The sequence below is a fragment of the Oryzias latipes genome, chromosome 5, assembly GCF_002234675.1.
Source record: "Oryzias latipes chromosome 5, ASM223467v1".
NCBI lineage: Eukaryota > Metazoa > Chordata > Actinopteri > Beloniformes > Adrianichthyidae > Oryzias > Oryzias latipes.
This window is the reverse complement of record NC_019863.2, coordinates 27,350,919-27,376,612: the sequence shown is the minus strand read 5'-3', so window position 1 is coordinate 27,376,612 and position 25,694 is coordinate 27,350,919. Positions and strand designations below refer to the sequence as shown.

Sequence of the window (25,694 nt, the reverse complement as noted above, 5' to 3'; positions counted from 1 at the left end):
TCACATCCAGGATGAGTATAGTGGACACCGTGTTCCTGACATTAACTTGTACACTAACTCAAAATGATTTCAACTTTTTAAAGCTTACAGCTAAATCTAATGGGCTCTTTCTGTGAAAAAACAAAAAAAAATGGTCAAAGAGATGGAGAAACGGAAAATCCCATAGATTTACACCAAACCTGTTTTTAATCCCTTAAATTTGGGAAAAGGAACCATCGTTTATGTGGACGTATGTGTGTGTGTATGTTTATGAGGGGGTAGGTGTGTGTGTCAGCAAGACTGGGACCAGGTGACCCAGTTTGACCTGACCCAGGCAGGTCTCATAAAAGCAGCATTGAGGACTGGAGGCCCAGGGACACAGCGCTGCTTTTGTTGCCATGCCCAAGGTGTATTCCCCCCAGAGGGAGACGGTGGGGGCGGGGTGTTACTCATTAGAGAGACACAAACCATTCCTTGGCTTTCGCACAATTTATTTCAGGTTTTATTACTGGAAATATTTTTTTTCTGTATTTTTATGCATGCTTTCTGCAACCACTTGGACCACCTTTTCCCCATCCTCCCATGCTGTTTAGTCATGGTCTGCTCTTATTAATCCTTTTTCCAGTGTGGCTCTAATTAACAGAGCTCTGTTCCTTTCTTACACAGCCATCCAGATGTTTCAAACTCCCTCTTTCCTTTCTTTTGTTTTCCCCCTTTCTTTGTCCAATTTTTTTGTAGCTTTAGTTCAACACATGTTTATTTTTTTGTTCCAGTCCTTTCATACTTGTGATTTCACTCAAACTTTGGTTTAAAAGTCTTCTTGAAGTTTTTACATCTGGTTACATCTGTGGCAGGGTCCTGTGTCCTCTATTTACTACGCCATTCTTCAAGGTCAATTGCCGATGTCAATGGTGCTTTAGCAAATGTGGACTGTGTGTGTGTGTGTGTGTGTGTGTCTGTATGTGTTTTCTCCTGATCGCTTGCGCACAAACAAGATTAAAGTCGCAGAACATCTGTGTATGTTCTCTTCTTCTGCCTAAACGTGTCCATACTTGTATGCATCTGCGTTAAGCTCTTAAAGAAGTATGTTTATGATTTACAAGATGTGACTGATGTGTGTTACTGTGACATAAATAACTATAGACTCTGTCCAACCTGTGTTTGACATACTTGAACTGTTAAACGGCAAAAAAAAACTTTTCAAAAAATGTAGCGGTGACTGGCCGATCCCACAGCAAGGACAAACTTTAGCAATGTTTTCAGAAAACATGCCAATTTAAAAATGTTACTTTAAAAACAGCATATTTATTTGTAAAAATGGATTTCTGTATAATGTGGGGAAAAATGGAAGAGTCTACAGGAACACTATATTGTTCCACAGGTTTTGACTTCTCCGGTTTAGAGGATTAGAGAGGCTTCCTTTTAAAATCAGCTTCAGTAATAAGGGTCACACAAAAAAGGACTAAATTAGTTTAAGGTTTGAAACCAGGTCTAAAACACCTCTGGTTCATGCAGAGCAGAAAAAGAAGTAATGTTCAGTATCTTTACAAAAAAGTTCAGCTAATTCAGAATATTGTGACAAATTTTCACTTGTCCATCTTTGCTTACTTGTACAGTTTTAAAATATAATTTTATTTGTAGTGCATCACTTAAGGGCATCTTGGTGTCTAATGCCTCATTTCCACTAAGCGGCATGGTACGGTCCGGTCCAACTATCCAACTTATCTTCATGATTCAATTGTTTTGAAACTTTACAACAAAATAGCAAAAAGAAAACTTCTGATTTTTAACTTCAAACTAAAGAAAGATGGCAAGTTTATTAATATAATTTATTATGTTTCACAATTAATTATCCATAACAGTGTTTCCTTTATTTATTTAGTGAGTTATTTTGTTTTGGAAAAAAAATAAAAGTTGAACTATTGATTTAATTGATGAATTACCTCTTTTAAATAAACATTGACTTTTAAAAATGGAAATCTCAATACTTTAAAAAAAATTAAAATAGTCAAAGTATTTTAATGGAACACGCAGAATCCTAATAATAAAACAAATGAAATACAACCGTGGTTTTGTTTAAAGTGACAACATTTAGGTTTAGTTTAGGGCGTTTATAGATTCTTTGTTCTCTCAGTCTGCTTCACACACCCTGGGTGTTTGATTCCCATGCCGAAGCAGGCCCAAAACAACAGGACATTCTTTGGCTGAGCCGTACAGTATTTACCACAACTCCAGAGAGTTTAACTCCACCCGCTCATGAAACCCTGACAGGAAAAGAGTAAAGGACAAAATAAGTGCTGGACACTTTTTTATTTTGACAAGGTAACAAACCACAACTTAAATACTGAAAATGAGACATCAGATTACATTTGATAATAACCTTAAATAAAAAAAACCCATATCAGAGAAAGTAGTCTTGTGTTGATCTGTACACTGGTGTTCTGTGATTTGGTTGAAAGGGTTGAAACTGCCCATGTTGAGGCTGGGTTTTTGAGGGTATGCTAACGAGAGTCAAGCTGGCAGAGGGAACAGAGAGACCCTTTATCTCACCCTTCTGCTGATTGAAATCATTTGGCTTTGCTTGAAATTATTGCATTACTTGGAAGATAGACAAAAAGTGTCATAATGATGATGCACCTTCTTTTGAGTCTTCTGTCAAGTATTTCCTGCAGTCTTTTTTGTGCTTTGAACAGTTGTTTAAATCCATTACATGCTTCAGTTTTTCTGCAATTTCAAAGTTTTGGCATCACTTAGAGGTTTTTACATGTTCAGAATTAGTACTTTAAAGATGATAATCACAAATTTTTAACCCTAGTGTTGTCTCTTTTTTTTTAGAATCTGGTGCTGGATGCTAAACACTTCCTGGGCTTCCTCCTGGTTTCTTTGTCTGCAAGTCCTCTGTGGTGCACCAGGAGAGCAGTCTTCGGGGCTGGATGGCAGTGCCTTGTTGCAGAATTACCCCTGATTTTCTGAGACATCCTTGAACAACATTTTGCTTCGCAATGGCAACAAACAGAGAACACCAAGTGCGTCACATGGCGGGCTTTCCTCGCGCCATGTATCCGTTCACCTTTAACTCCATGAAGGGCCACTCTCCTTTTGACCTGCTGGCCAGCAGTCACCTTTTCAGCCGGTTTGGAGCTGACCTGCCCAAAGAAATGGCTGCTTTGTGTGAGTACAAAAACCTCTGAATGATGCAAAATAAAACTGTTTTTAGTTTGATGAATTATGTGAAGCATTTCTTTGAAATGTGCTTTTGACTTCTACAACGATGAGTAAAAGATTTCCGTTTCCACATGACACAACTAAACTATCTTTAGCCTTTTTGAAGACGACCTCATTTGGCTTAATATGATTTTAAATGTTTTGATATGATTATGAAAGTTTAAAATAGAAGGCCTTACTGTTGGGAGGCAAGAAATTCAAATCCTACACCCCCTCACATGACAACTGTGTCCAATTTTTGCCCCCTGACCAGTGAAACGGCAAAGCAGTGAAGAGTCAGGACTCTCCAAGTCAGCTAGAGGTTAGAATTACATCCAAAATAATATTTTAAAAAAGGAAGATAAGGCAGATAAAACGGTTGCCACACAAGGCAATTTTTTTTTTGCCTTTTATAGGAATCTTGAAAATTGAACACATAAAATAAGAAATGGAAACTTGTGCAACCTGACCACATCCCATCCTCGTGTTTTCTCTGAACAGCTTTATGGTGTAATTCCTTTTAGTGACACAGAGGGTGCTGTTACCCTTCATTATGTTTCAGACTGATGGATATCAAATCTGGAGTTTTCTGCAACTTTAAAGACAGAGTTAAACTGAGTAGTTTAAACAGTGTATTTTTTGCTCAAATGTACAAAATGATTTTAAAGAGTAAAATTTAGGCACATCTCTTTAAGAGTCTTGCACAAATCATTGAAACAAAAGTATTTAATGTGGTTCTTTCACTGCATAATGTTTCAGAGATTTGAAACCACACCTGACTGGATTTAAAAGTATATTTAACATGAAAAACATTAGCATTTCCAAAAATTACAAAAGATAAAACATGTTCCATAATGCTTAGTTTTCTTTGAGCTTGTGCTGTTTTATTTTCTTTTGCAGCTAACGTCTGTCATTTCTGTTTCCTGTGATCTTGAAGGAAGACTTCAAGAGTAGTTTACATTTCTATCCAGAGAAATTTCATTAAAATATTCAGTCAGTCAGACCTTTTTATTTGGTGCTCGGCTAAAACTTTTATCACAGCAGTAAAAGGCATATAGGTGTTTTGGGGAATGGTCACACAAACATTTCCCTCCCTTTGTGGCTGAAGCGTTAAAACTAAGCCAGGTTGATACTGAGTTTGAGCCATCTTAGAGGTCTCTCCTGAGACGATTTAATGAGGTCAGGTGCACAAAGTTTCTCGTTCAGTCCAAAATTTTTCAGGCTTACCTGTGTTTTCACTGATGTCTGCTGCACTTCATTGTTTTGTCGATTTGAAAACTGTGAGGACATCGGATGGTTTCCACTCAAGATTTATAGTTTTCCTCATCTGTCTGTCACGTCACAGAAAATATTTGTGATGAAACTTCTGTCCCCGTGTTTAACTGCAGAGAAATTTCCCTCATTAGAAATTAAAGCCTTGAAGTTCGATGTTTGCCACAGTGCCATCTTTGAAAGTGAGCCGGTGGTTCCAGGATATTTCTAGAATAATTGTCACTTTGTGTAAAACTTGCAGAAATGTTTTTTGCCTTAAAAAAAAACAAATGTTTTACTCTGTTACAAGCTTTAACCTTTTAAATGATCTATTGGGTCCAGTTAATCAAATCATGCACAGATAAACTCCACCACAGATGAAAGCCACTGGTGAAGATTACAAAAAAAAGTATTGAAGTAGACGAGTTATTCAAGATTCTTTCTTGTATTCTAAGCTATCGGCATGTGAATCCTACTTAGAGTAATCTGTGTGCTCCTTTAAATCTGAACTCAGATTAAATCTCTACTGGGACAAGTTTACAGAGTGTGCATTGCCATGAGAAGCAGATCTGATGCTTAGATACTCGATGAACTCTCATGTGAGTCAGTTCACAAGATAAATGGTAAAACATGACAGACAGCAGAAAGCCATACTGACTGATAGTCATCAATGTAACATGGAGATAATAAAAGTTAAAAGCATCATATTTGAGGTATAAAGAAATCTGAACATTCTTCAAATACCGTATGTGTTTTTTCTATACTGCCAAGTTTAAAAAGTACACATTAAAATACATCATTTCAATTACATGTCAAAACGTCATTAATTACTTTGGATGCTGCCATGAAACTATGTGAACTCTTTTAGAAAACACCCATCTGATGGCACTTTGTCATTTTTCGTGGTCTGATCTTCTCTTTTACACTAAATGGCATCTCAGTTGACAAAATGAGGACGCATTAAACTGCATTAAAATGGTTTTTGAGAAAATGCATGTTTTCAGAGGTAACATGTCAGTTAGTTGTTCCTTTTTGCACGATTTACTCTTTCCGATGAAAGGATCAGGCTTCAAATCGAAGGGGTCCCACCCTACATGCCACGTAATCTCATGGTTAGGGTAAAAGTAAAAGAAACTATAATTTTAATGAAACATTTAGAGGCCAATGCAGCTCATGCTTGTGCTTTGAAAGGCAAAGGAAATATGTGTTTGCTAGCAGGAACAAGAATTCAGCGATAAATCCTCACAAATAGAAAACTATTTAAATCTGTTGTAAATTATTCCTAATCTTAAAGAGTTTACACAAAAATATTTTGCGCAGTATGACTGGTGAACCCCTTTTTCATTTCTAAGCTAAAGCTGATCTATTGTGCGATAAAAGCTATGACGCAGCCCAGTAGTGGAGCTAGAACATTTTATATGGGAGGGCAGGAGGGGGCAGAAGACTGTAAAGGTGGCAAATGACTACATGTTATTTTTTTATTTTGATAATTTCATTGCTTAAACTGTTACAAAGAAACAAACTAGGACTTTTGCAGCTTCTACTGACCAGCCATCAACAAAATTATTATTAAAAAATGATTTAGTAATTGTTTAAATGAATCATTTTTGCAGAAACAAATTCCATGGCGTAGCAGTAATTGTTACCAAGTTCCTCCAATTGGTGAAAATGTACTATTCTACCCGTCAGGCTGGTCTTTTTTTAGTCCCATCAGTGTCCGTTTGTGCCAGCCACACCCTGAGCACACTCCTACATCACCACGCTGACATGATAAACAGCGGAAGTTAACATGAAAGATTTTTGTCCCTTCAGAGTCGTAAACAACGAATCAAATGACACTCTGGCATGACGGAGAGTTTTTACAATTTCCCTGCTTTGTTTACAAAAGTGCTGCTAATTGTGAAACAGTGAACTCAGTCTAAAAGTAATGACAGTGGACTTTAGAGAGTAGCAACACCAATAAAGGCCACTTCATATGAAAATAAGAGCCATCTTGGGCTTTTTTACTAAATTAATAGAATCTCCCTTTGAACCTCCAGACTTGATTTCCTCTTTTTAAAAAAATCTGCTATAAATGAAATCAAACTGTATGTCCTTTTGTTTTGTTTTTTCATTGTCCTTTTGTCTTTTTAACTAGGAATAAGGGAAAGAAAACACTCATGGAATTGTTTTTGGATGAATCTTTCTCTGCCCGGGGCTTTTGGAACACAAGCAAAAACATGAAACAATTTCTGGATATCTACCCAGAGAAGAAAACCTTTCTGATGATATCTGTGTCAACGTTGGGCTCATGGCCCTTGAAACCCGTTTTATTTTGGGTCATAAACCTGACATATTTTCGTACTTCTTGTGGCGGTAACATCTTGTTCTTTGTGATGTATTTCAAATCAGTGTGTGCGCCTCTGTAACTTGAACCAAACGGCACAGAGAGAGGATTGTGTGTTTTTCTCTCTGTCTGTCATCACAGGCACTCTATTTAAGCACACACATAATTGTCTAAGCCTGCGCACTCACATGCACACAAAACACATACGAGCTCTTTAAGCTGTGCATTCCAACACCCGTGAATATCACAAACAGCCGTCTTGCACGGCTTGCCTCCTATTTGTGACCATACATTTGTGTTCACTGATGACCGGACCAAGACTTTCTGCAAAGAGCGAAGCCTGAGCTGCTGCGAATGCAGAACCAGGGATCGAGGCAGTTGCTCACTCTGTTTTACTTGTATCACAAGTGATGGCAGCCAAAAAAGCTGACTTTGACCCGTTTGAAACGATTTGTGTGCTGGAAGAAAGGGAGTAGGGGGTCCAGGTCTTTCAGCTTCAAAGGGCTGCAATTTGCTCAGCTTAAGTAGTGGGTCTGAAGCAGTATTTTGCTGAAAGTGAAGGAAAGTGATACAGCTATTTTTCTTCTTCACATTCCCCATTGCATGTGTGTACTCCTTTCCACAAAGCAGCAACAGGGGGCAGGGTGCTGCGAGGCAGGGAGGCTAATTGTCTCAAGGTGTGGAGAGAGCTCAGCGGCCTGATGTTGTGCCGCCTGTAGTGCATCATGTGTGTGTTTGCCTGAGCTGTAAATAGAAAAACTGGTAAAAACTCTGAATAAAGAACAAAAAATGGGATATCAGTTAAATTTAGCCAATGTTAAGAATGATAATAAACAGTAGAAATAAAGCATTCTCCAAATCATGACCAAAAATATGTTTAATAATAGATGAGGAATGCTGGGAGAAAAACAAACAACAGACAGGAAAAAAGAGAATAGAAGGACCTGCAAGATACAACTTGGTGGGTACGAAGCCATGGGCAGGACAAGTTTGGAAGTCAGTGTGTGTGTCTGAGTGAAAGGGGGGGTGTTAGGGCCCCATTGGGGGTTTCTTCCAGAGTTCATCTCTCTTGAATGAGGGAAGGAAGGGGAGGAAGAGAGGAGGGAGGGTGCGTTCGTATCGTTTGCACACTATTCAGACTTGGGGTAGCCTGCAGCAGAGTTGCACTTCAGTCTGACTGACTGGAAGATCCAATGAGATCCAGGGAGGATCGCCGAGTTTATTTGAACCCAATTGAAAGAATTCAATTTGATGCTTTACACACAAGGAGGCTGAGATAAGGGAAGAAAAATGAAACCAGACGGTTGGAAAAGAAATAGCAAATATGAACGAATTTTAAAGACAAAACCAAAATCAAAAGCAGAAACGAGAATTATGAGAGGGCACGTCGCTGTAAAGCTCCACTTTGTCACAGGCTGTAGAAAAATTCCCGAAAAACACATTTTGTGGCCTTGAATACGTCTCTGCCTCTTATATTGTTTAGGTTTAACTCCAGTTGAAGCTTCACTTAACACAACCATAAATTGCAGCAAACAGAACAAAGCCATCATTGTTGTTCCCAGTTACTTTGGGGATCATAGCTTCCCTGTGCAGCACTAACATTTACAAACAACAGCTTCCAAAATCAACTTTTCAAACAGCCTTTTTTAAAAGTGAAATCAGTTTACGATAGAAAGATCATCAGAGCACAAAATCTCTTGAAGTGAATCATATCCCCTCGTCCCGTTTTCCAGACTTTAACACTCAGGGGGACGGTCTGGGTTAATGCTGGAGAACGTCCAGCTCATCTGATGCGGATATTTCTGAACACACGCACACAATTCTTTCAGAAAATGTTGAAAGATTGAATGTCTGCAGTGCATGTGTGGATATGGCTGAGGCATTTTTTTTGGGTCATGTGTGCGTGGGAAATTAGTTTATTCTGCTCAAAACAATGTCTGAACAACTTTAGCTACAGTTGTCAGGACCTATTGAAGTGAAACGTGTAGTTTTTCGCAGAATAAAACAAAAGTTTTGCCAGATAAAAACATATTTTAATTGTTTTACTTTAAACATACTATTTTGTGTCATCTGAGGCAAATAACACAATTGTCAGCTAATGCTGAAAGTCATTTTAATTGAAAGAAATCAGATTTTAGGTAAATAAATAAACATAGGTTAACCTCTTATTGCTGTTTGTCACCAAATACCATGACTTCTTTATTTAGCATCACTTTGAATTAAAAAAAATGAATATTTTTTATATAAATTTAAATATATTCTGGCATGAAGGGGTTATAATATGTAAAGACAGACATCACAACATGCCTCAAACAAAAAAACATGTAAAGCACATGTTTAATTCTTTTTTTTAAAGAAAGATTTATATTTAATTAAAAAAAAGTATGCAATCTGATCATAAAAAATAAACTCATCACACCAATAAAGATGTTTTTGAAGCATCCAAAAATATTGTAAATATTAATTTTAATTTTTTACATTTATTGTTAAAGCCTTAAAATTAGAAAATGAAACTTTCACTGAACTACTTTTCCTTTTTTTAGGGGAGGGATTATTTTTGGATTATTTTCTGTGAAAATTAAAAAAAAAAAAGTAGGTGGTAGCTGATGGATCAGTGTGTGGCCAATCAGGAAACAGGAGACACACTTCTATAGTTGTTTTTCCCCTCCCCTTTCTTGTGTCTGGGACACGCCCCTTTTTTGCAGCACTGGGAGATAGTTGGCTGTGAGTGCAGCAGCAGGCTGTGAGAGGCCCACAGACCCAGCAAGAGGGGAGCTGAGATCAGCTTAAGCAGCTGAAGGCAGCCAGGAGAGCTGGAGATCTGACAGAAAAACAAGACGTTCTCCCAGGCTGAGGGGGAAAGCTTCTGCTGAGGGTGCTTTCATGTAGGAGTTTGGTTTTGGAGGACAGGGAGGGGGGCCAGTGGCAGGAACAGACAGACAGGGGACACCTGGACCAAGCAGAGCATTAGGTTACTTCACTGGAGGCTGTTGCTTAAGTTTATCCAGCAGAACCTGGGAAACCAGAGAACCAGCGTTAGAGTTAGAATATGTTTGACTGCATGGAGGCTCTGGGGCTGGGCCCTCGGCCCCTCTTTGATGTGTCCAGACAGGGATCCTGCATGCTCAACAAAGCCGCCTCATACTTCTCCGGGCTGAACCCCTTTGCCTGGGCCGGAGCAAGCAGCGTTCAGTGTGAGTACTGAGTCAGTCCATCAGTCTGCAAAACAGCAGCTCACTGTGTGTTTGTGTGTGTGTGTACATATATGTGTGTGTGTGTGTGTGTGTTATCAGTCCTGGTTTTGTTATCACTGAGCCCTCTCTACAGGAAGAGTCAGATTCCTTTCGATTATGTGTACCCATTCTCACCCCGCAGTGTGTTTGTTTATGTGCTTAGTGTGCTTTGTGAGCGTGAGTGTGGGAGTGTATTTATACACCACGCCGTTTGTTTTCTTCATGAATGACTTCACTTGATTGACAGCTCTTCCAAACAACAACTCAGGCCCACTGGTGTCTCCAGAAAACACCAGCGTCCAAACCGAAACTGGCAGAATGAAAATCATTTACTCAGCATTTGACAAAAGTTAGTTCAGAAACGATAAAGACTGCAGGTTGGAGAATTCTCAGGAGATCGTGTAAGAATCATGTGCTATCTGTCCTCTCTATACAAGCTAGACATTCTTCTGATAGCTCCTGGGCAGGCAGGGTAGATTGCATCAGGCGTTAAGATACTGCTCTGTAATAATAATAATAAAAAAAGTCTAATCAGCAGCTGGCAAACATGACAAAGATAACAAATACATAAAAAGTAAAACTCACTCTGTCTGCTGGAAAAATGTGTGGCTCTTTTGTTAATGTCATGCAGTTCATTTTCACTCTCTTTTATTAGGCTTCAGGTGGAAAATCAAGCACAGACTTCGCTCAAACCCAGAAATATGGATATGTGGATTCACTAAAATTAAACACACTTTTCCTTCAATTGAGCACCTAAAGTCTATTCATCTTCAGTGAGTCTTTGGATAGCATTGCATTAAACACTGTCAGGCCCACAGAGCTCACTAATGATGATGGATAAGCAGTCAGGATGACAAACACCACAGCAGGGCCTGTTTCAACTCGCCGTGGAGCTTTGCCAGATGCCAGCTTGAAAGACAAATGTCCACATATGCTCATTAATCATGAGTTTTGTGTTCTAGATGTCATTTGTTGGTTTTGTTTTTTTTTTTTAAATAAATACATTTAGCAGCAACTAAAGAAAAAGAAAAAAAGGTTTCTGTGGTGCCCAAAAAAATTTTTTTTAAAAGAGTGACCAGAATAGTTTTAGGAGTTTCAAGTGTCTATTATTGGATGGCTTCATGCAAAAAGATGCTTCCTGTAATTCTTTTCTGATAAGCTGTTCAGCCTCTAGTTACAGCTGTAAAAGTGTGATCACTAAGTTAACTGCCAAAATGAAAGATAAAAACAAGATAAGTGTGAAGATTGAAATAAATCAGACAATCTTTTTCAGTTTTGGAACAAAATAATCAGATTTTTGACAGTTTGTTTATTTAGCAAAAAAAAGCTAGTTATCTAATTAATAAAAAAGTTAGACAACAGCTTCATAATTGTTATTTATTTATTTCCAGTTATGAAAATGTGCCTTAAAGAGCCAGACCGATGAAAATGGTGTTTTTGGTGTTTTTAAATATTTTATAATAGCATTTTTCTCATGAGAGACAAATGTCAGTTTAGTTTAGTTTAGTTTAGTTTAGTTTAGTTTCATTTAGTTTAGTTTAGTTTAGTTTAGTTTAGTTTAGTTTAGTTTAGTTTAGTTTAGTTTAGTTTAGTTTAGTTTAGTTTAGTTTAGTTTAGTTTAGTTCAAAAGAATAAAAACAACAATTGATAAATTTTACACACTTAGAGGAAATCTCGGCAGTCATTCAAAAGAGTTTCTATTTGACGGGGCCGTAAGTCAGCAGAACAGGTAAACAGATGGATGACGGGAAGTAGGGCTGGGCTTACTCAGTACCAACGGTCCTGCCCCCAAAACTTAGAGGTGAATTTCTAATAAACTTTTGCCACTCTGCAGAAACTATGTCCTAGAAGATGACAGTTTTATTAATTTTGGCAAAAAATTGAATAATCATTATTAAAATACTACTGCTTTTACAATAGATCAAAAGATGATTGAATGGAGACTTTAATTACATTTTTTTAGTCAAAAGCTTTATTGTTGTCATCTAATCTTTTACAATTATTAAAATGTGCCTTAAAAGCAAACTCTTGTTTTTCTAATGAAATATTTGAATCCTAGTTTTTCAGAGTAAATTGTAAGTTTTTTTTTTTTAATGTTTTGTGAAGTGTTCCCGCATACTAACAGAGGTACAAGTATTTAACACATAAAAACTTTAGACATTTGCGCGTACTTCAATAATCTCCAGATCTGTTATTTTTAGATTTGAAACGATCAGCTGATTAGTCATTTGTTGTGTAGATCACAGAACTGGCTGTCGTTTTGACACACACTAAGTGTGTCCGGTGTGTGTTTGTCTGGATGTGTATGAGGGGGGATCTTTTCCTGTATTTTTTTTTTTTTTCTTGTGAGGCAGTTCACCACCTATTTGCCTTCCTTTGTTTCTGAGTCAGGAGGTATCAGAGGGGAGAGGGAACATGCCAAAAACTGTTGCCCTGTGTGTGTCTCGCTCCAAGCAAAGTTGTGTTTATACTTGGCTCACACATAGATCGGCTTACACGCCTTGTGCTGAGCGCCCAAGAGCTTTCAATGTTTCAATTATAATGAGAATAGGTCAATTAAGAGATTTGGCCTCTTTGTTGGAAACAGGCCGTGACAGAAGAGAAGAAGACGAGAGAAGAAAAGCAGAATAAAGATGGAATTTGGAGAATTAAGGTGTTTAAGGTCTCCAGTAGGAAACACTCCTCATCATTCAGGATACTTAACCTTTTTTTTTTTTGGCTGCAACACTCCTAGGCCCTTGTACCCTTGCACAGAAAAACTTTAACCAACAACAACACAACGGAGAGATACTTTTACAGACTGTTGCTGATCGAAAGATAAAATCTGGGACTTGTTTTGAGGATTAAAGAGATTGGTTTTCTGTTAAGGAACATCCTTTTTTAGGTGAAGTAGCAGAAGGGTTCATTCCGGTGACACAAGGGCGAGAGCATCCTCTCATTTTCCTAATGCCACCATATTATCACATTGTGGAGAAATGGAGACTTTATCCATCAAAGTAGTGTTAAATCTGAGTACTGAGTATGCAAACAACCTTGACCCCAAAATTCAAACCTCAATTTTGGGGTCAAGTTTTTTTTCTTTTTCTTTTTTCGGTTCAAAACGACAAAAAACAAAAAATTCAAACAAGTACTTTTTTTTTTTTTTTTTAGCTGAAAAGCAAGAAACACATCTTAAATGTAACACAACCAACGTTTGATACTTTCAAAGCAAAATGTTGGATATGCAGTAGAGATGCAATGATCCGCTTTCCCTACGATTCAGTTAAATGGTTTGACAAACGGTTCGGCTTTAAGCCAAGAATTGTGGCATCCCTTGTAGTAATTAAAGTTATTTTGACAATATTTGTCATAAAGTTAACATTTTTAAACACCTGTCTATAACATGGATGCTGTTATATGTTGTAGAAATATTGATTTAGTCAAAGGTTTTCAGGTTTTGTACCCCAAAACTAAGTAGTTTCAGTAAAAAATTTGAAAAATAAAATAAATCATTAAGTTTTTTTCAATTAATTAAACTAAGATTTTGGTCATCCTTAATATTTCTTTTTTTTTATTCTGTCAAATTAAAGGTTTCCTGTTACAGCACATGATGAGGATGAAGTCGTACGTTCAATTTGACAGTGTTTGCACAGTTCCCTGGGGTTTACTCAGTTTATTTTTTTTATTTGTTGTTATTTGTTGTCAAAAATGTATTTGTCATCATGAGAAGACAGCAAATGTCGTAGCTGCCTCACTCGTTCAGCTGATGACAGGGCTTGAAAGCAGCATCTTTGAGAGGCTCAGTGAGTCGTGTTCCAGCTTGTCTCAGACTCTGACATCTTAACTCCCACTGTTCTCCTCACCATCTTCACAGTTTGCTCCCACAGGAACCTTTTTTTTCACAATAAAAAGCAAAACAATGTGTGTTCAAATTTTGACAAGAAGAGAGTCACTAAGTAAAGAAACATTCTGATGCTCAAGTATGGCCTTCATTTGTGCCTGAACATTACATAAATGAAAAAAAACAAAAACATTTACAGGACTCTGATTGAAAGTTTGAATTATTGGCAGCCATTTTCAAAAATAAGAAAACTAATAGTAGGGACAACCCCACTTCACCCACACACTGCTAAATAAAAATAAGAAAAAGCATTTCTTTCTTTCTTGCAGGAGAATATTTGGCCCTCATTTGTGAGGTGCCCTTCTGTTTTTGTGGCTCTGTTTGTGTGTGTGTGTGTGTGTGTGCAGTCCTGTTTGTGTGCCCCAACTTCTTTTTGTGAGTGTTTGGTCGCTGTCTTTTATGGAGCCATCTCCTGGACAGTAGCCTGGTTTTCACAACCCTTCCCTTTAAAAGGCGCCACCAACGACAGGAAGGGCTCCTCCTTCTGCCAGGGCAGGAAGGCAGGAGGAGGACAGAAGAGGGGGGAAAAGGGTTATTACTGAGGGTTGAACATGGGGGTGGGATGGAGGAAGGGGAGGGGATGGTATTGAACTTTGAGCAGCTGATGAAAGGGATTGTCTCTCAGATCTGGCCCGTCTGGTCCCCGCTGCTGTGGTGATTACTTGCTCAGCATGTTTAAGGTGGAAGCCCCGATCATCACTTCGGTGCATCCGTGCCCGGAGCAGCACCTTTAAAACTTCCAACTCACAGAGAAAGTATGGAGGGTTGTGTTCCTGTTAAAAATGTCGTTTATCCCGGTGGTTCCTGCTTCTATCTCCTGTTTTGTGATTTTTGTTGCACATGAAGTCAAACAACAACAACAAAATGTCCACAAACGCATACACTCATTTTCCCAAATGTGCACACATTCCACAGTGTGCTGCTAAACATTCTGTGGGTTAAAAAGTTAGCCAAAGGCTAAATTTGTCATCTGTGTGAATCTTTTGACAGCTGAATGAGTGTAATTCCAAAAGGTTTTTGGTTTTTCTTGTGAATTGTAACACATTCTTAATACAGTTCGCTTGTTCGCAGAAGTCTGAAAGTATTTAGCAGAATCTTGATGTGAACAAACAAAGAAGGTTCTATTTTTGGTTTTTTTTTGAGCGTTGGGTCGTGATTCTAGCCCCTTCCTGCAGATTTAATTCAAGGTGGGACAGATAGATGCAGGTTAAACACTGCAAAAACAGGCCCCCATAGAAATAAGTCAAAACTTCTTATTTTTTCCTTTTTTTTTAACCAAAGGGGTAAGAATTTCAAAGAATTAATGTTTAAAGACACGTTTTTCTAAACTAAAATTATTTTGCAATTGAAAATCTTTATTGATGAGATTATTTTTCCTGCAAAACAGAAATGAGATTTATTTTTTTTCCTGAAGCAAAGGTCTTTTCACTTTCCTATGGTTCCGTTTTTGCTGTAAACATGCTGAAGGTTTTTGGAACAGTGTTTCATAATGAGATCAAGGTGCTAGTGTTTGAACACGTTAAGAAAGAGCCACATAGATTTTTTTTAAAAGACACCGTCAGTGTGTTGATGTGAGCTGGCTTTGGACTTGAACATCTAACAGCCACTCGTGTTTTTGCTGGCTAAAGCTTTGTCAGAGTTGAGCTTTGCTTCACTGAAAAAAACAGAATCTTGGGATCCTTGTTTCAAGAAAAACTGTCTTGTTTTCTGTCTTAAAAAATAATCTAGTTTGTGAAAACATTTCTTAGTGATTAAAATTTTTTCTTCAAATAAGAATTTTTGAAAAGACAATTTTTCTTACCACATTGGCACATTTTTTTTGCTTTCTTTAAGGAAATCTGCCAATGTGGTAAGACCTTTTTACTTATTTCTAAGGGGGGCTATTTTTGTTGTGGAATTTTAAAATGGCTGGAACGTAAACAGATTAATGGGGAAAAAAAACTCTGTTAATCTGCTATATTTTACGCATTTATTATTATTATTATTAATAATATTACTGTTGTTATAATAATCATCAATTGTGCTCATCTCATCATCCCACTTTCTTGAATTCCATTGATTTTATTAATGTTTGCTTTTACTTATTCTAATTTTCCTGTTCTACTTTCATAGGTGGAAATAAGCAATTTTGCTAAAATAAACTCCTAAACTCTTAAACCAACAGATCACAAAAGCGCAGTTTCATCTGGATTGTGTTTATTTGTCACATGTCAGATCAACAAAAAGACAATAATGCCATGAAATGCTTGTGATGAGAAGAACCCCATGACTCACTAAAGTCATACACTTTAGGGACTTCATTAATTGAGAGATACTCATAGGATGCAAAAATGCAGGTAGAAAAGTACAAAATATAACGAAAAACATATTAAAATACAGAGGTGCAGGGAGAGTTAAAGTGGGTTTTGGGCATGTTATCGCACATGTGACAGTTCAGGATGAGTGTGTCAAACCTTCCCAACATTAATGAACAAATACCACAAATGAAATAATTGGACAGTGCAGCTTTGTGCTAAAGCTTTTGATGAAAGACTTTAACCAGAGTAAAATATTGATTGTATTATTTTTATTTTGCATGTGAACAAACCAAAAGGGATTTACACCACTAACAAATAGCCCCAGAGGCAGACGGAAATCATTCAAGCCTGTTCTCATTCTACAAAGATCCATCAAATATGCTGCACGCCTGGCGGATATAAAATGCTCAACTTTGAGTCGATGAGGCCAATGTCTGCTGGCCCGGGGGGGTTCCTGTTGTCTAAACAGTGATGTTCTGATCTGACAACAAACAGCAGAGGAGCTGGAGAACACGAGAAGATCCTCGGGAGTGAATAAATAATGTTATCTGGTGGTGCAGTGAGAGGATTTTGTGAGGGGAAAAAAGGCATTTTGGTCATTTTCAGAGGATGCTGGACTCTGAAATGTGGTCTGACAGGTTGGAGTTTAGATGCACAGGAGTCGGTTCAGGCTTGGAGTTGTGTTGTCTCTTCTGCGTGCTGATTGATGTTGTGACACACCGAGGGGTGAACTGCAGGTTAAGGAGAAAGAGGTATTTTTCTCAAGCCGAGGCTCTGCGGCTGAGCTGAGTTCAGGGTGATGACAGCTGCTGACAGTTCTTGGCTCCTCGCCCTTTTTCTCCACACCAGGTAAACTCCCCACCTTCTACCCAATTGTCTCCCCTCCATCATGTTTCTCTGCCACTTTCCTCCTCACTGGCTCAGATAGTCTGCCACTACCTCCTCTCTGGCGCCAGATGCAGCGTCTTCGCCCCTTTTTTTCTCTCTCACTTCTACACTGTCAGTGTTGCTACATAAACAGAAAACAGTGATCAGGTTGCAGGTTCTGATGCCACTGAGTCCTCCCACCTTTATTTCCAAAAACAGGTCAAATGTTTTGTTTGCTGAACATTTTTACTTTATTTTTCCTTTTTGTAAGAGAGTGAAACACATTTTAAAACCCAGTTGAGAAGTTGAATATAACCTTTAAAGCTACTAAAGAAATAAAAAAGGCTCCTAAAAAGACCTAGAGGACAAAGAAAAGCTGTAAATCAACACAAGTGAGATGCTGGAAGATTGTAGGCTCCTGCATTCTTGAAGTCTTTAGTCACAGTACACATAATGAATGCTTTTTTTATGCTCTAGTGAGGTTTTACTCTCCGTACAAGTTTTTTTAAAGCAAGGAACATTTCTTTCCAGTTCAGTTTTTTATATGATTTATATTTTTTCTTCAAAATCCAATCGTTTGTAACGGGTGAAAAATGAAATCCTTTTAACTAGACTTGCTTTAAATTGAAATGACTTAAAAACACAGTGCAAACTAATCAGGATGAAGCAATTGATTATTATCTGCATCAACTGGGTCAAGTTTGGGGGAAAATCAGCTTTTTTATTTCTGTGTCCTCAGATCAAACACCACAAAAAATTCCCAAAATGAGGTTATTGTTGTCGAAGCTTAAAACCAGCATTGGTATTTGAATTTCTTTACATTATGAAGATGAGATTTTAATTTGGCTGAAACCATCATGAATTTCAGATTAATTGTAAAAAAAATCTCGTGTCAAATGATGATGAAAAGAAGTCGGATGTATCTAACATCATAAAAAGAATGTGGTTCTGCTGATTTTTTTACAGCGGTCTGCTCGTCATTAGCGACGGCCCTCTTCAGTCAAGGTCAAAGTTAAATAGTCAGGGTTTTATACAGCAAGGAGACCACTGAGAAGTTTCTGTCCTCCGTCTGGCCTCCTTCTTTTCTCTTTTCATTCCTCCTCTCTGTTTTTATTAGATTATTCCTTTGTGGCTCCGCTGCCCGTTTTTGAAACCTTACCACCCTTGTTAATGGCAAACTGTGGGTTCAGGTTGGGGTTGCTGCAGTGGGACGGAGGCCACATTTGGTTCAGGGCTGTCCTGTCCATTGAAGTGGCAGGAGGGGCTGTGAATTTGGGGTTTTTGACCCCCGGATTCTTTATTTTTACAAGGAATAGAAGTAAGGCTGGAGCTGTTGATGTGAATAGCTGCCCAAGGTGACTGGATCCCAATAAAGAGGCCGTCACCCTGGCCGGGGGCCTCCTTCCCATCCAAGACACAGCCTATATAGGGCGGCTTATGGGCCTGGGCAACTATTAAACCCTGTTCGTCCTGCACTGAGGAATTTAGGGCCAGGAAACAAGGGGGCGGGGTTGGGAGGGAGCTGAGGGAGGTGAAGTTGGGGTGACTGAAGGTGAAAGTTGAAAGGCACATTCAGAGGGATCTGGTTCTTCAGTCGTTACCTTTTCTGCTCAATTGCGCTGCTCTGCCGCCGTTCAAGTGTGATGAGACACCGTTGTAAACAGCTGCACAGCTTCTTTTTTTTTTTTTTTAAACTTTGTCCGTCTCACATTGTTTGTTTTGACTGTTCTCACCAGCAGCAGTCAAATGACTTTGCCCCGCGACCAGCATATGGTGTTATACAGTGTGCCATTTTCTTTAGCGAGGCGGTGCGAGGGAACAGAGGGAGACAGCCCCGTCCCATAAATCCCACCTCTGTTTGTTCACATGGACTTTCAGGGATATGGGAAGGTTTGGTTCCAAATAAAATCTGAGCTTACACACGTGTGCACACACACACACACACACACTAATATAAAAATTCAGATGTCAGTCAAAAGTCAGCAGAGGTATTCCCCCCCCCCCCATTTCTCCAATAAATGGTGCAGCCAATCAAACCTCAGCTGCCAATCAGCATTTTATCAGCAGGGCCATCTGGCCATCAGCTAATTGTGTCTCTTTTAAGTCCCTGTCAATCACCCCCCCTCCCTTTTCTCTTAAAAATGTCTGCCTTTGAGCTTGTTACCTTCTGGCTGCCTGGGGTGGCCTGCATGGGGTTGGGGGTTGTTTGTTGACCATTCACTCCTAATCAGTTGCTGCATTCGCTTTCATCATGATTTCAAAGACCCTAAAGCATTAATCCAAACAAGATGTCCTAATGTAGTGAGGGACTTCTCTCTCTTTTTTTTTGTCTTTTGCAGCGGTGGAGACGCAGAGCACCAGTTCAGAGGAGATGGTGCCCAGTTCTCCTTCTCCTCCACCTCCTCCCCGGGTCTACAAGCCCTGCTTTGTGTGCCAGGACAAGTCATCTGGTTATCACTACGGAGTGAGCTCCTGCGAGGGCTGCAAGGTAAACAGGACCACCTGAAGTTGTTTCAGAGAAATGGACAGAGCAAATCGGCTGAGTGGTAATGAAAAGTCAGAGTGAAAAAAGTTCTTCTAGAGCCAAACAGGTGTGCAGCTTTTCATGGAGATGAGCTGCCCTTCCAGGGAATTCTTACCTGTACCACACTTAAATCACGTCATGGCTTCTAAATGATGGAGAGAAGACTTCACTTTCATGCTCCCCTCTTTTCAAATGAATTAAAATGTTTGACAGCAGTCCAAAAGCATTGTCTCACATTAAGAAGATGCAGGTCTGAGTGCCAGAAAAGGACCTTCCATACAGAGTTTGCAGAATTTGCAACACGCTTCCTTTTGGTTTCTCCTGCATCATCTCAGCCAATCTGTCTGGTTGTAAAATCCAATGATGTGAATTTAAACCATTTTTGAATCTTAAATCGAAATCTAATTAGGATGTGCTGATTTCAGTGAAAGATTTAAGGAGAACTTGTTGGTGTAGAAAAGTGTGACAGAGGGGCTGCACAGTGCCTTGAGATGGTCCTGGTTCTAATCCCGACTGGGACCTTTCTGTGTGGAGTTTGGGTGTTTTCCCCGTGCATGTGTGGGTTTCATAGGTTAATTGGTTGCTCTAAAGTATCCCTATGTGTGCGTGTGCATATGTGTGTGTTTGGGAGTAATTGTGGCCCTGCGATAGATTGACGACCTGTCAAGGGTGTACCTCGCCTTCGCCCAAAAAGGATATAGCAGGTTATAATGGATGGGTGAAATGTGACGGATGATTTTTGCACCCTTAACTAGTACGTTTTTGTAGTTTTGTAGTTGTTGCCTCCACAATGTTTTGCTAAAATAGATAATGTTAAAACTTAATATGTCCATGCTGCCATCCCAGCATCAAACGCTGTTTTGTTGCCTTTTAATTATTTAAGAATTTGTAGAATTAAGGCCCCATTTCTTTATTAATATTTCCTGCAAAATGAGATACACCAAGGTTTTCTTATTTATTAAAAAACATGGCATTTTCTTTCATTTGAATACAGTAATTTCTTCCTGAAGTGGTATTAACTTCCTGTTCTAAAATGAAGTTTAGCACAAAAGGAAAACGAAGCAAACCGTATTTTTGTTTGAAGGTAACCAATATGCTCAAGGATCACGGTAGAAAATCTTGTTTCCAGTTTTTGGGCTCAAACTGATAGAAACAGAACCCTACAAATCCTCTCAGGGGATCATCTCTTTTGGTCTAAAGTTTAAAAACAGGTTTTCTTTTTTTGTTTGTCTGCTGCAGGGTTTTTTCCGGCGCAGCATCCAGAAGAATATGGTCTATACGTGCCATCGAGACAAGAACTGCCAGATCAACAAAGTGACTCGCAACCGCTGTCAGTACTGCCGGCTGCAGAAGTGCTTTGAGGTCGGCATGTCCAAAGAAGGTCAGGAGTCCTCAAATCAAAGAAGTTTGTGTTCATAATAATCTCTTTCAAGAAGAAAAGCAGAAACGGATTATCCCTGTTTTTTTGTTTTTACTGGCAGCGGTGCGTAATGACAGAAACAAGAAGAAGAAGGATGTGAAGGAGGAGATCACGCTGCCAGAGAGCTACGAGCTCAGTGGAGAGCTAGAGGAGCTGGTTAACAAAGTCAGCAAAGCCCATAAAGAAACCTTCCCGTCTCTATGTCAACTAGGAAAATACACCACAGTGAGTTTTTAGGATTGTCTTTTCATGGATTAGCTCATAGATCTGCAGAGCAAACACACAATGAATCTGCAGAGTCACAGAAATGATTCTCCTTCTTTCTTTCTCCCAGAACTCAAGTGCAGAGCACAGAGTACAGCTGGACTTGGGCCTTTGGGATAAATTCAGTGAGCTCTCCACCAAGTGCATTATAAAGATTGTGGAGTTTGCCAAGCGGCTTCCAGGCTTTACTACACTTACCATCGCTGACCAGATCACTCTCTTGAAATCTGCCTGCCTGGACATTCTGGTAATTGGTCCACCTACCACGGGGAATCCCTGCAATCCCCTAACGCTCCCCCTTTTTTGTGCTGGAAAGCTTCTTAATTTAACGGCAACCTCTTTCTGGAAGTTCTTATTTTCCCCTGCTCTCTCTTTTTCTCAGATGTTAAGGATATGCACTCGCTACACTCCAGAGCAAGACACCATGACGTTCTCCGATGGCCTGACCCTCAACAGAACCCAGATGCACAACGCCGGCTTTGGCCCTCTCACAGATCTGGTGTTCGCCTTCGCCGGCCAGCTGCTGCCTTTGGAAATGGACGACACAGAGACGGGGCTGCTCAGCGCAATCTGTCTCATCTGTGGAGGTAACAGTTCTTCATGTTCATTAGAAATTCACCTCTGAGTTGCGGGTGGGACCGTTGGGCACAGTGCAACCCCGCCCCTCTTTCCCCTCCCTGTTGCTGAGAGCTCAGAGGCAGGGCTGGTGGTCGACCTGGCGTATTTTCTACGTAGCAATTCAAACATTACTTTTGCGTCTGCTCCTGATTCACAACAATTTGGATAAAGAAATACTCAGAAATCTTTCTTAATATATGTCCTCCTGAGCAGAAAAAGGCCACAAGGACTTAAAAATACACTATTTTTATTAGAGATAAATATGAAAAATAAAATATTGAATGGAATTGTTGCCTGTTTTTTAAAGCGTGAGCCAATATGCAGAACTGTGCGAAAATAGTGCATGAGTTTTTCAGAATTTAATACAGCAGCTGAAGTTTGCAGAGTCTGAGATGCAATTTTTGTGTCTTTTTTTTCTTTCAAAAGCATTACATATAGAGAACTTTGACTTCCACGCTAGAGAAAATAAGTGACCAGATGTTTTCCACTTCTGAAGAATCTGACCATTTGATTTTAGAAAACTATCAAAAGAATGTAAGGTTAATTGTCATCCTGTCTCCTTAATTGTGGATCATGCATTCAGATCGAATGGACTTGGAGGAGCCTGAAAAGGTGGACAAGCTGCAGGAGCCGCTGTTGGAGGCCCTGAAGATCTACACTCGCCGCAGACGCCCAAACAAACCTCACATGTTTCCCCGCATGCTGATGAAGGTCACAGACCTCAGAGGAATCAGCACCAAAGGTTCTTATTATTTTAGTTTACAAAAACAAAACAATGTCATCGGAGATGATTTGTACTTTGAACTAATCTTTTATTTGATGAGTCCTGGCAAAGATCTTTATCCTCATCCTCACATGGCTGTCACGTATACTTGGCCTGCAGGTGCAGAAAGAGCCATAACCCTGAAGATGGAGATCCCAGGCCCCATGCCTCCCCTGATCAGGGAGATGCTGGAGAACCCAGACGTCTTTGAGGACAGCAGCGACTCCTGCGACAGCGCCGCAGCTCCTCCGCCCGCCGTTCCAGCCATCAAGCAGGAGGAGAAGCCCACCTATGAGTCTGCATTCGAGGAGGAGGAGGAAGATGACGACTATTGGGATGAGGAGCGAGAACGCGGGGCAGACAGTGATGGAGAGCAGTGGGGGGTTGCGGCGGCGGCGGCCGTGCAGAAGAAGGCGGCGACAGGGAAAACGCAGTGAGACACCAGTAGGAGCTTCTTCCTCTGACAAAGCTCAGACTCAACATCATCTCCTGAAAAAATGACAGATTTAGGTTTAAGACAACCTAAGCAATGCTTGTTTGTTTTTTTATTGACCTGTACAGAGACTTGAATTCAGCGTAGAAAAAAAGATTCAAAATAAAATCCCTGCATTTCAGTGGATGGATAAGGGCAGCCTTAAAGCAAACGTTGAGCCCGTAACTGTTTTTATACCATTTCTTTCTGTGTTTTTTTTTCCTTCAGAGACAAATAAAAGATGCACTGCTTTGCTTTATATCAAGGGCTATGCTTTGTATAAAATTGATGGTATGAATGCATGTTAACTCTTTCATGTCCATGTGATGTGCCATAAACATTCTCACAAATGTACTTTTTTTTTTTGTTATGCAACTTATTTTTTTCATTGTATGTATTTTATGAGGATGTAGACTCTAAATCTTGTGGGGGGTTTTTGGACTGAGAGGATGTTGTGTTTATGAAACATTGTTGGACAACAAAGCGAAAAAGCAGTTTCAGGAAAATTATCAGGGAGACTAGATTTTCAACGAAAATGAGAAAATCCTAATTAGAAGCACCTGCTACAATTGAATCTTCCAAAAAAAAAAAGGAAGAGAAGAGCTGCTACTGCACCTCCACCTCTGGTCACCCCGTACATTGAACTGACTCAGGTTAACCCTCACCTGCTTGAAGCATCTCCTCTCCATATGGTAGAAGCTTCCTTTTGGTAGCTGCAGGTCAAAAAATCCAAGCTGGAGTCCAAATATCTGAGTAAACTTCCAAAGAATCCTCAGGTGTGTGTTTGTGTGCATGGTTTATAAAGTAAACTTAAGCACAGGAGGTTATTAACCCTTGTGCTATCTTAGATGACTCCACCCTTACTTTGACGTGTTATTCCTACCATGACAAAGGTGGATAAAGGTGGAAAGATTTCATATAATCCATGGACACCAGTGAAGATCACAAATCATTGAAGAAAAAAGGTTCAACACACTGTCTAGTGGGTCCAGATGACCCAACTCTCAACGCTAAAGTACCTAGGATAACACAAGGGTTAAATGTTCTTATTGATCTGCTTCTACCTGCTGATGGTCAATGATTTATGATCTGCACTGGTGTCCATGGATTACATGAAATCTTCCCACCTTTATCCACCTTTGTCATGGTAGGGAGAACACGTCAATGTAAGGGTGGGGTCATCTAAGATAGCACAAGGGTTAAAAGACATGGTAATGTGTTTATGAAGCTTTAAAACAACTGGATACAGACATCTAGAAGAGTATTTTACATTTTCTATACTTCTAAAGGTGTTTGAAACCCTTTAAATTCATTATGACGGCCTGTGAGTGTGCTTATAATTACCCAAAGTGGTACTAAACAGATCCTCATTCAAACCTACATCACATTTAAAGTTGCACTTTTATGAGGTTTCAACTGTCCAATAAAATAAAACCAGCAACAAAATAACAGTTTTCATTGGGGGAGTTTAGGATAATGTGTTTCATTTAATAAGAGTGCATTTAAGTGCTTAATCTTCACAAGACGATACTAGTGTTCTTGTGTTTAAGGTCTTCCTTAAAATTGGTTTTTAAACATAGAGGTCATTTTTGTTTCTGTAGCAGTGAATTTATATCCAGGAAGCAAATAGAAATAGACTAAATGTTTTTATTTATTGGGATTTTGTAGCTACAGAAGAGAAAAGTTACAACCCTCCTCCTCTTCTTCCTCACTTAAACCAACGTTGTGCTTTGCAGATGATCTGCTAACCGAATCCAAGCTAAACATTTCCTCATTTTCTTTCTTCCTGATATTTCACTCGAATCCGATTTTTAGGGGGAAAAAATGTTTTTTTTAACCCTTGTGCTATCTTAGATAACACCACCCTTACAGTGACGTGTTCTCCCTACCATGATAAAGGTGGAAAGATTTCATGTAATCCATGGACACCAGTGCAGATCACAAATCATTGAAAAAAAGAGGTTCAGCACATTGTCTAGTGGGTATGACCCAACTCCCAATGTTAAAGTGCCTAGGATAGCATAAGGGTCACTGCAATATCTTTTTCCAGATTTGAGTTGGTTCAATAAAATAAAAACCGTTGGAGGCTGTTTAACCAAGGCTTCAACTTCAAATACAATATGAACTTTAAAAGGAGAAGACCAAAGATTCATGTGAGATCGTCCTTTAGGACCTTTGATGTAAATACAAGGATTGTGTGTTTAGCAACTGCAGCTGAAGCTGGATTCACAAACATCTGATTAAAATGACATTTTGTAAGCGTTTAGGTTTTTACAGCAAAAAGCTGTTTTTCATTTTCAGGGATTCAAACTTGTTGTGAGTCTTCAGAATTCATGATTCAACTCTGATGGGTCTCAAAACTCCCACAGGTGATCTGGTTTCCACACCTTTTTTTGTTCTTGCTTATATATGCATATCTGTTTTGTGTTTTATTGTATCCTGATAAAGATGCCCTATGTTCTCAAACCAAGTTGCTTTTTTCCTTTTATTGCACAAAACTGTGTGCATTAATTCTTTGTGCAGGATTTCTGATAAATTATATAAAAATTACCATGAAAAATGTGTTTGTAGTCATATTCAGAATCCCCTGATGAAA

The 25,694-nt window shown here is 39.2% G+C and overlaps 1 protein-coding gene across 2 annotated transcripts in view; it reads left to right on the top strand.

The window, feature by feature from the left end:
* Positions 1-23,689, top strand: part of LOC100125516 (retinoic acid receptor gamma-A) — a 33,096-nt gene extending 9,407 nt beyond the window's left edge. The window contains exons 2-9 of one of the 2 annotated variants that reach the window (XM_004069128.4): positions 2,815-3,150; positions 19,377-19,525; positions 20,801-20,942; positions 21,043-21,206; positions 21,316-21,492; positions 21,628-21,832; positions 22,447-22,605; positions 22,747-23,689. In XM_004069128.4, the coding sequence (XP_004069176.1) occupies positions 2,982-3,150; positions 19,377-19,525; positions 20,801-20,942; positions 21,043-21,206; positions 21,316-21,492; positions 21,628-21,832; positions 22,447-22,605; positions 22,747-23,063 (1,482 nt within the window). In that variant the 5' untranslated portion in view covers positions 2,815-2,981 and the 3' untranslated portion in view covers positions 23,064-23,689. Of the gene's footprint in view, positions 1-2,814; positions 3,151-9,455; positions 9,955-19,376; positions 19,526-20,800; positions 20,943-21,042; positions 21,207-21,315; positions 21,493-21,627; positions 21,833-22,446; positions 22,606-22,746 lie in introns of those variants that run through there. The other variant, XM_004069127.4, reaches the window with a different exon arrangement.
* The last annotated feature ends 2,005 nt before the right edge of the window (positions 23,690-25,694 follow it).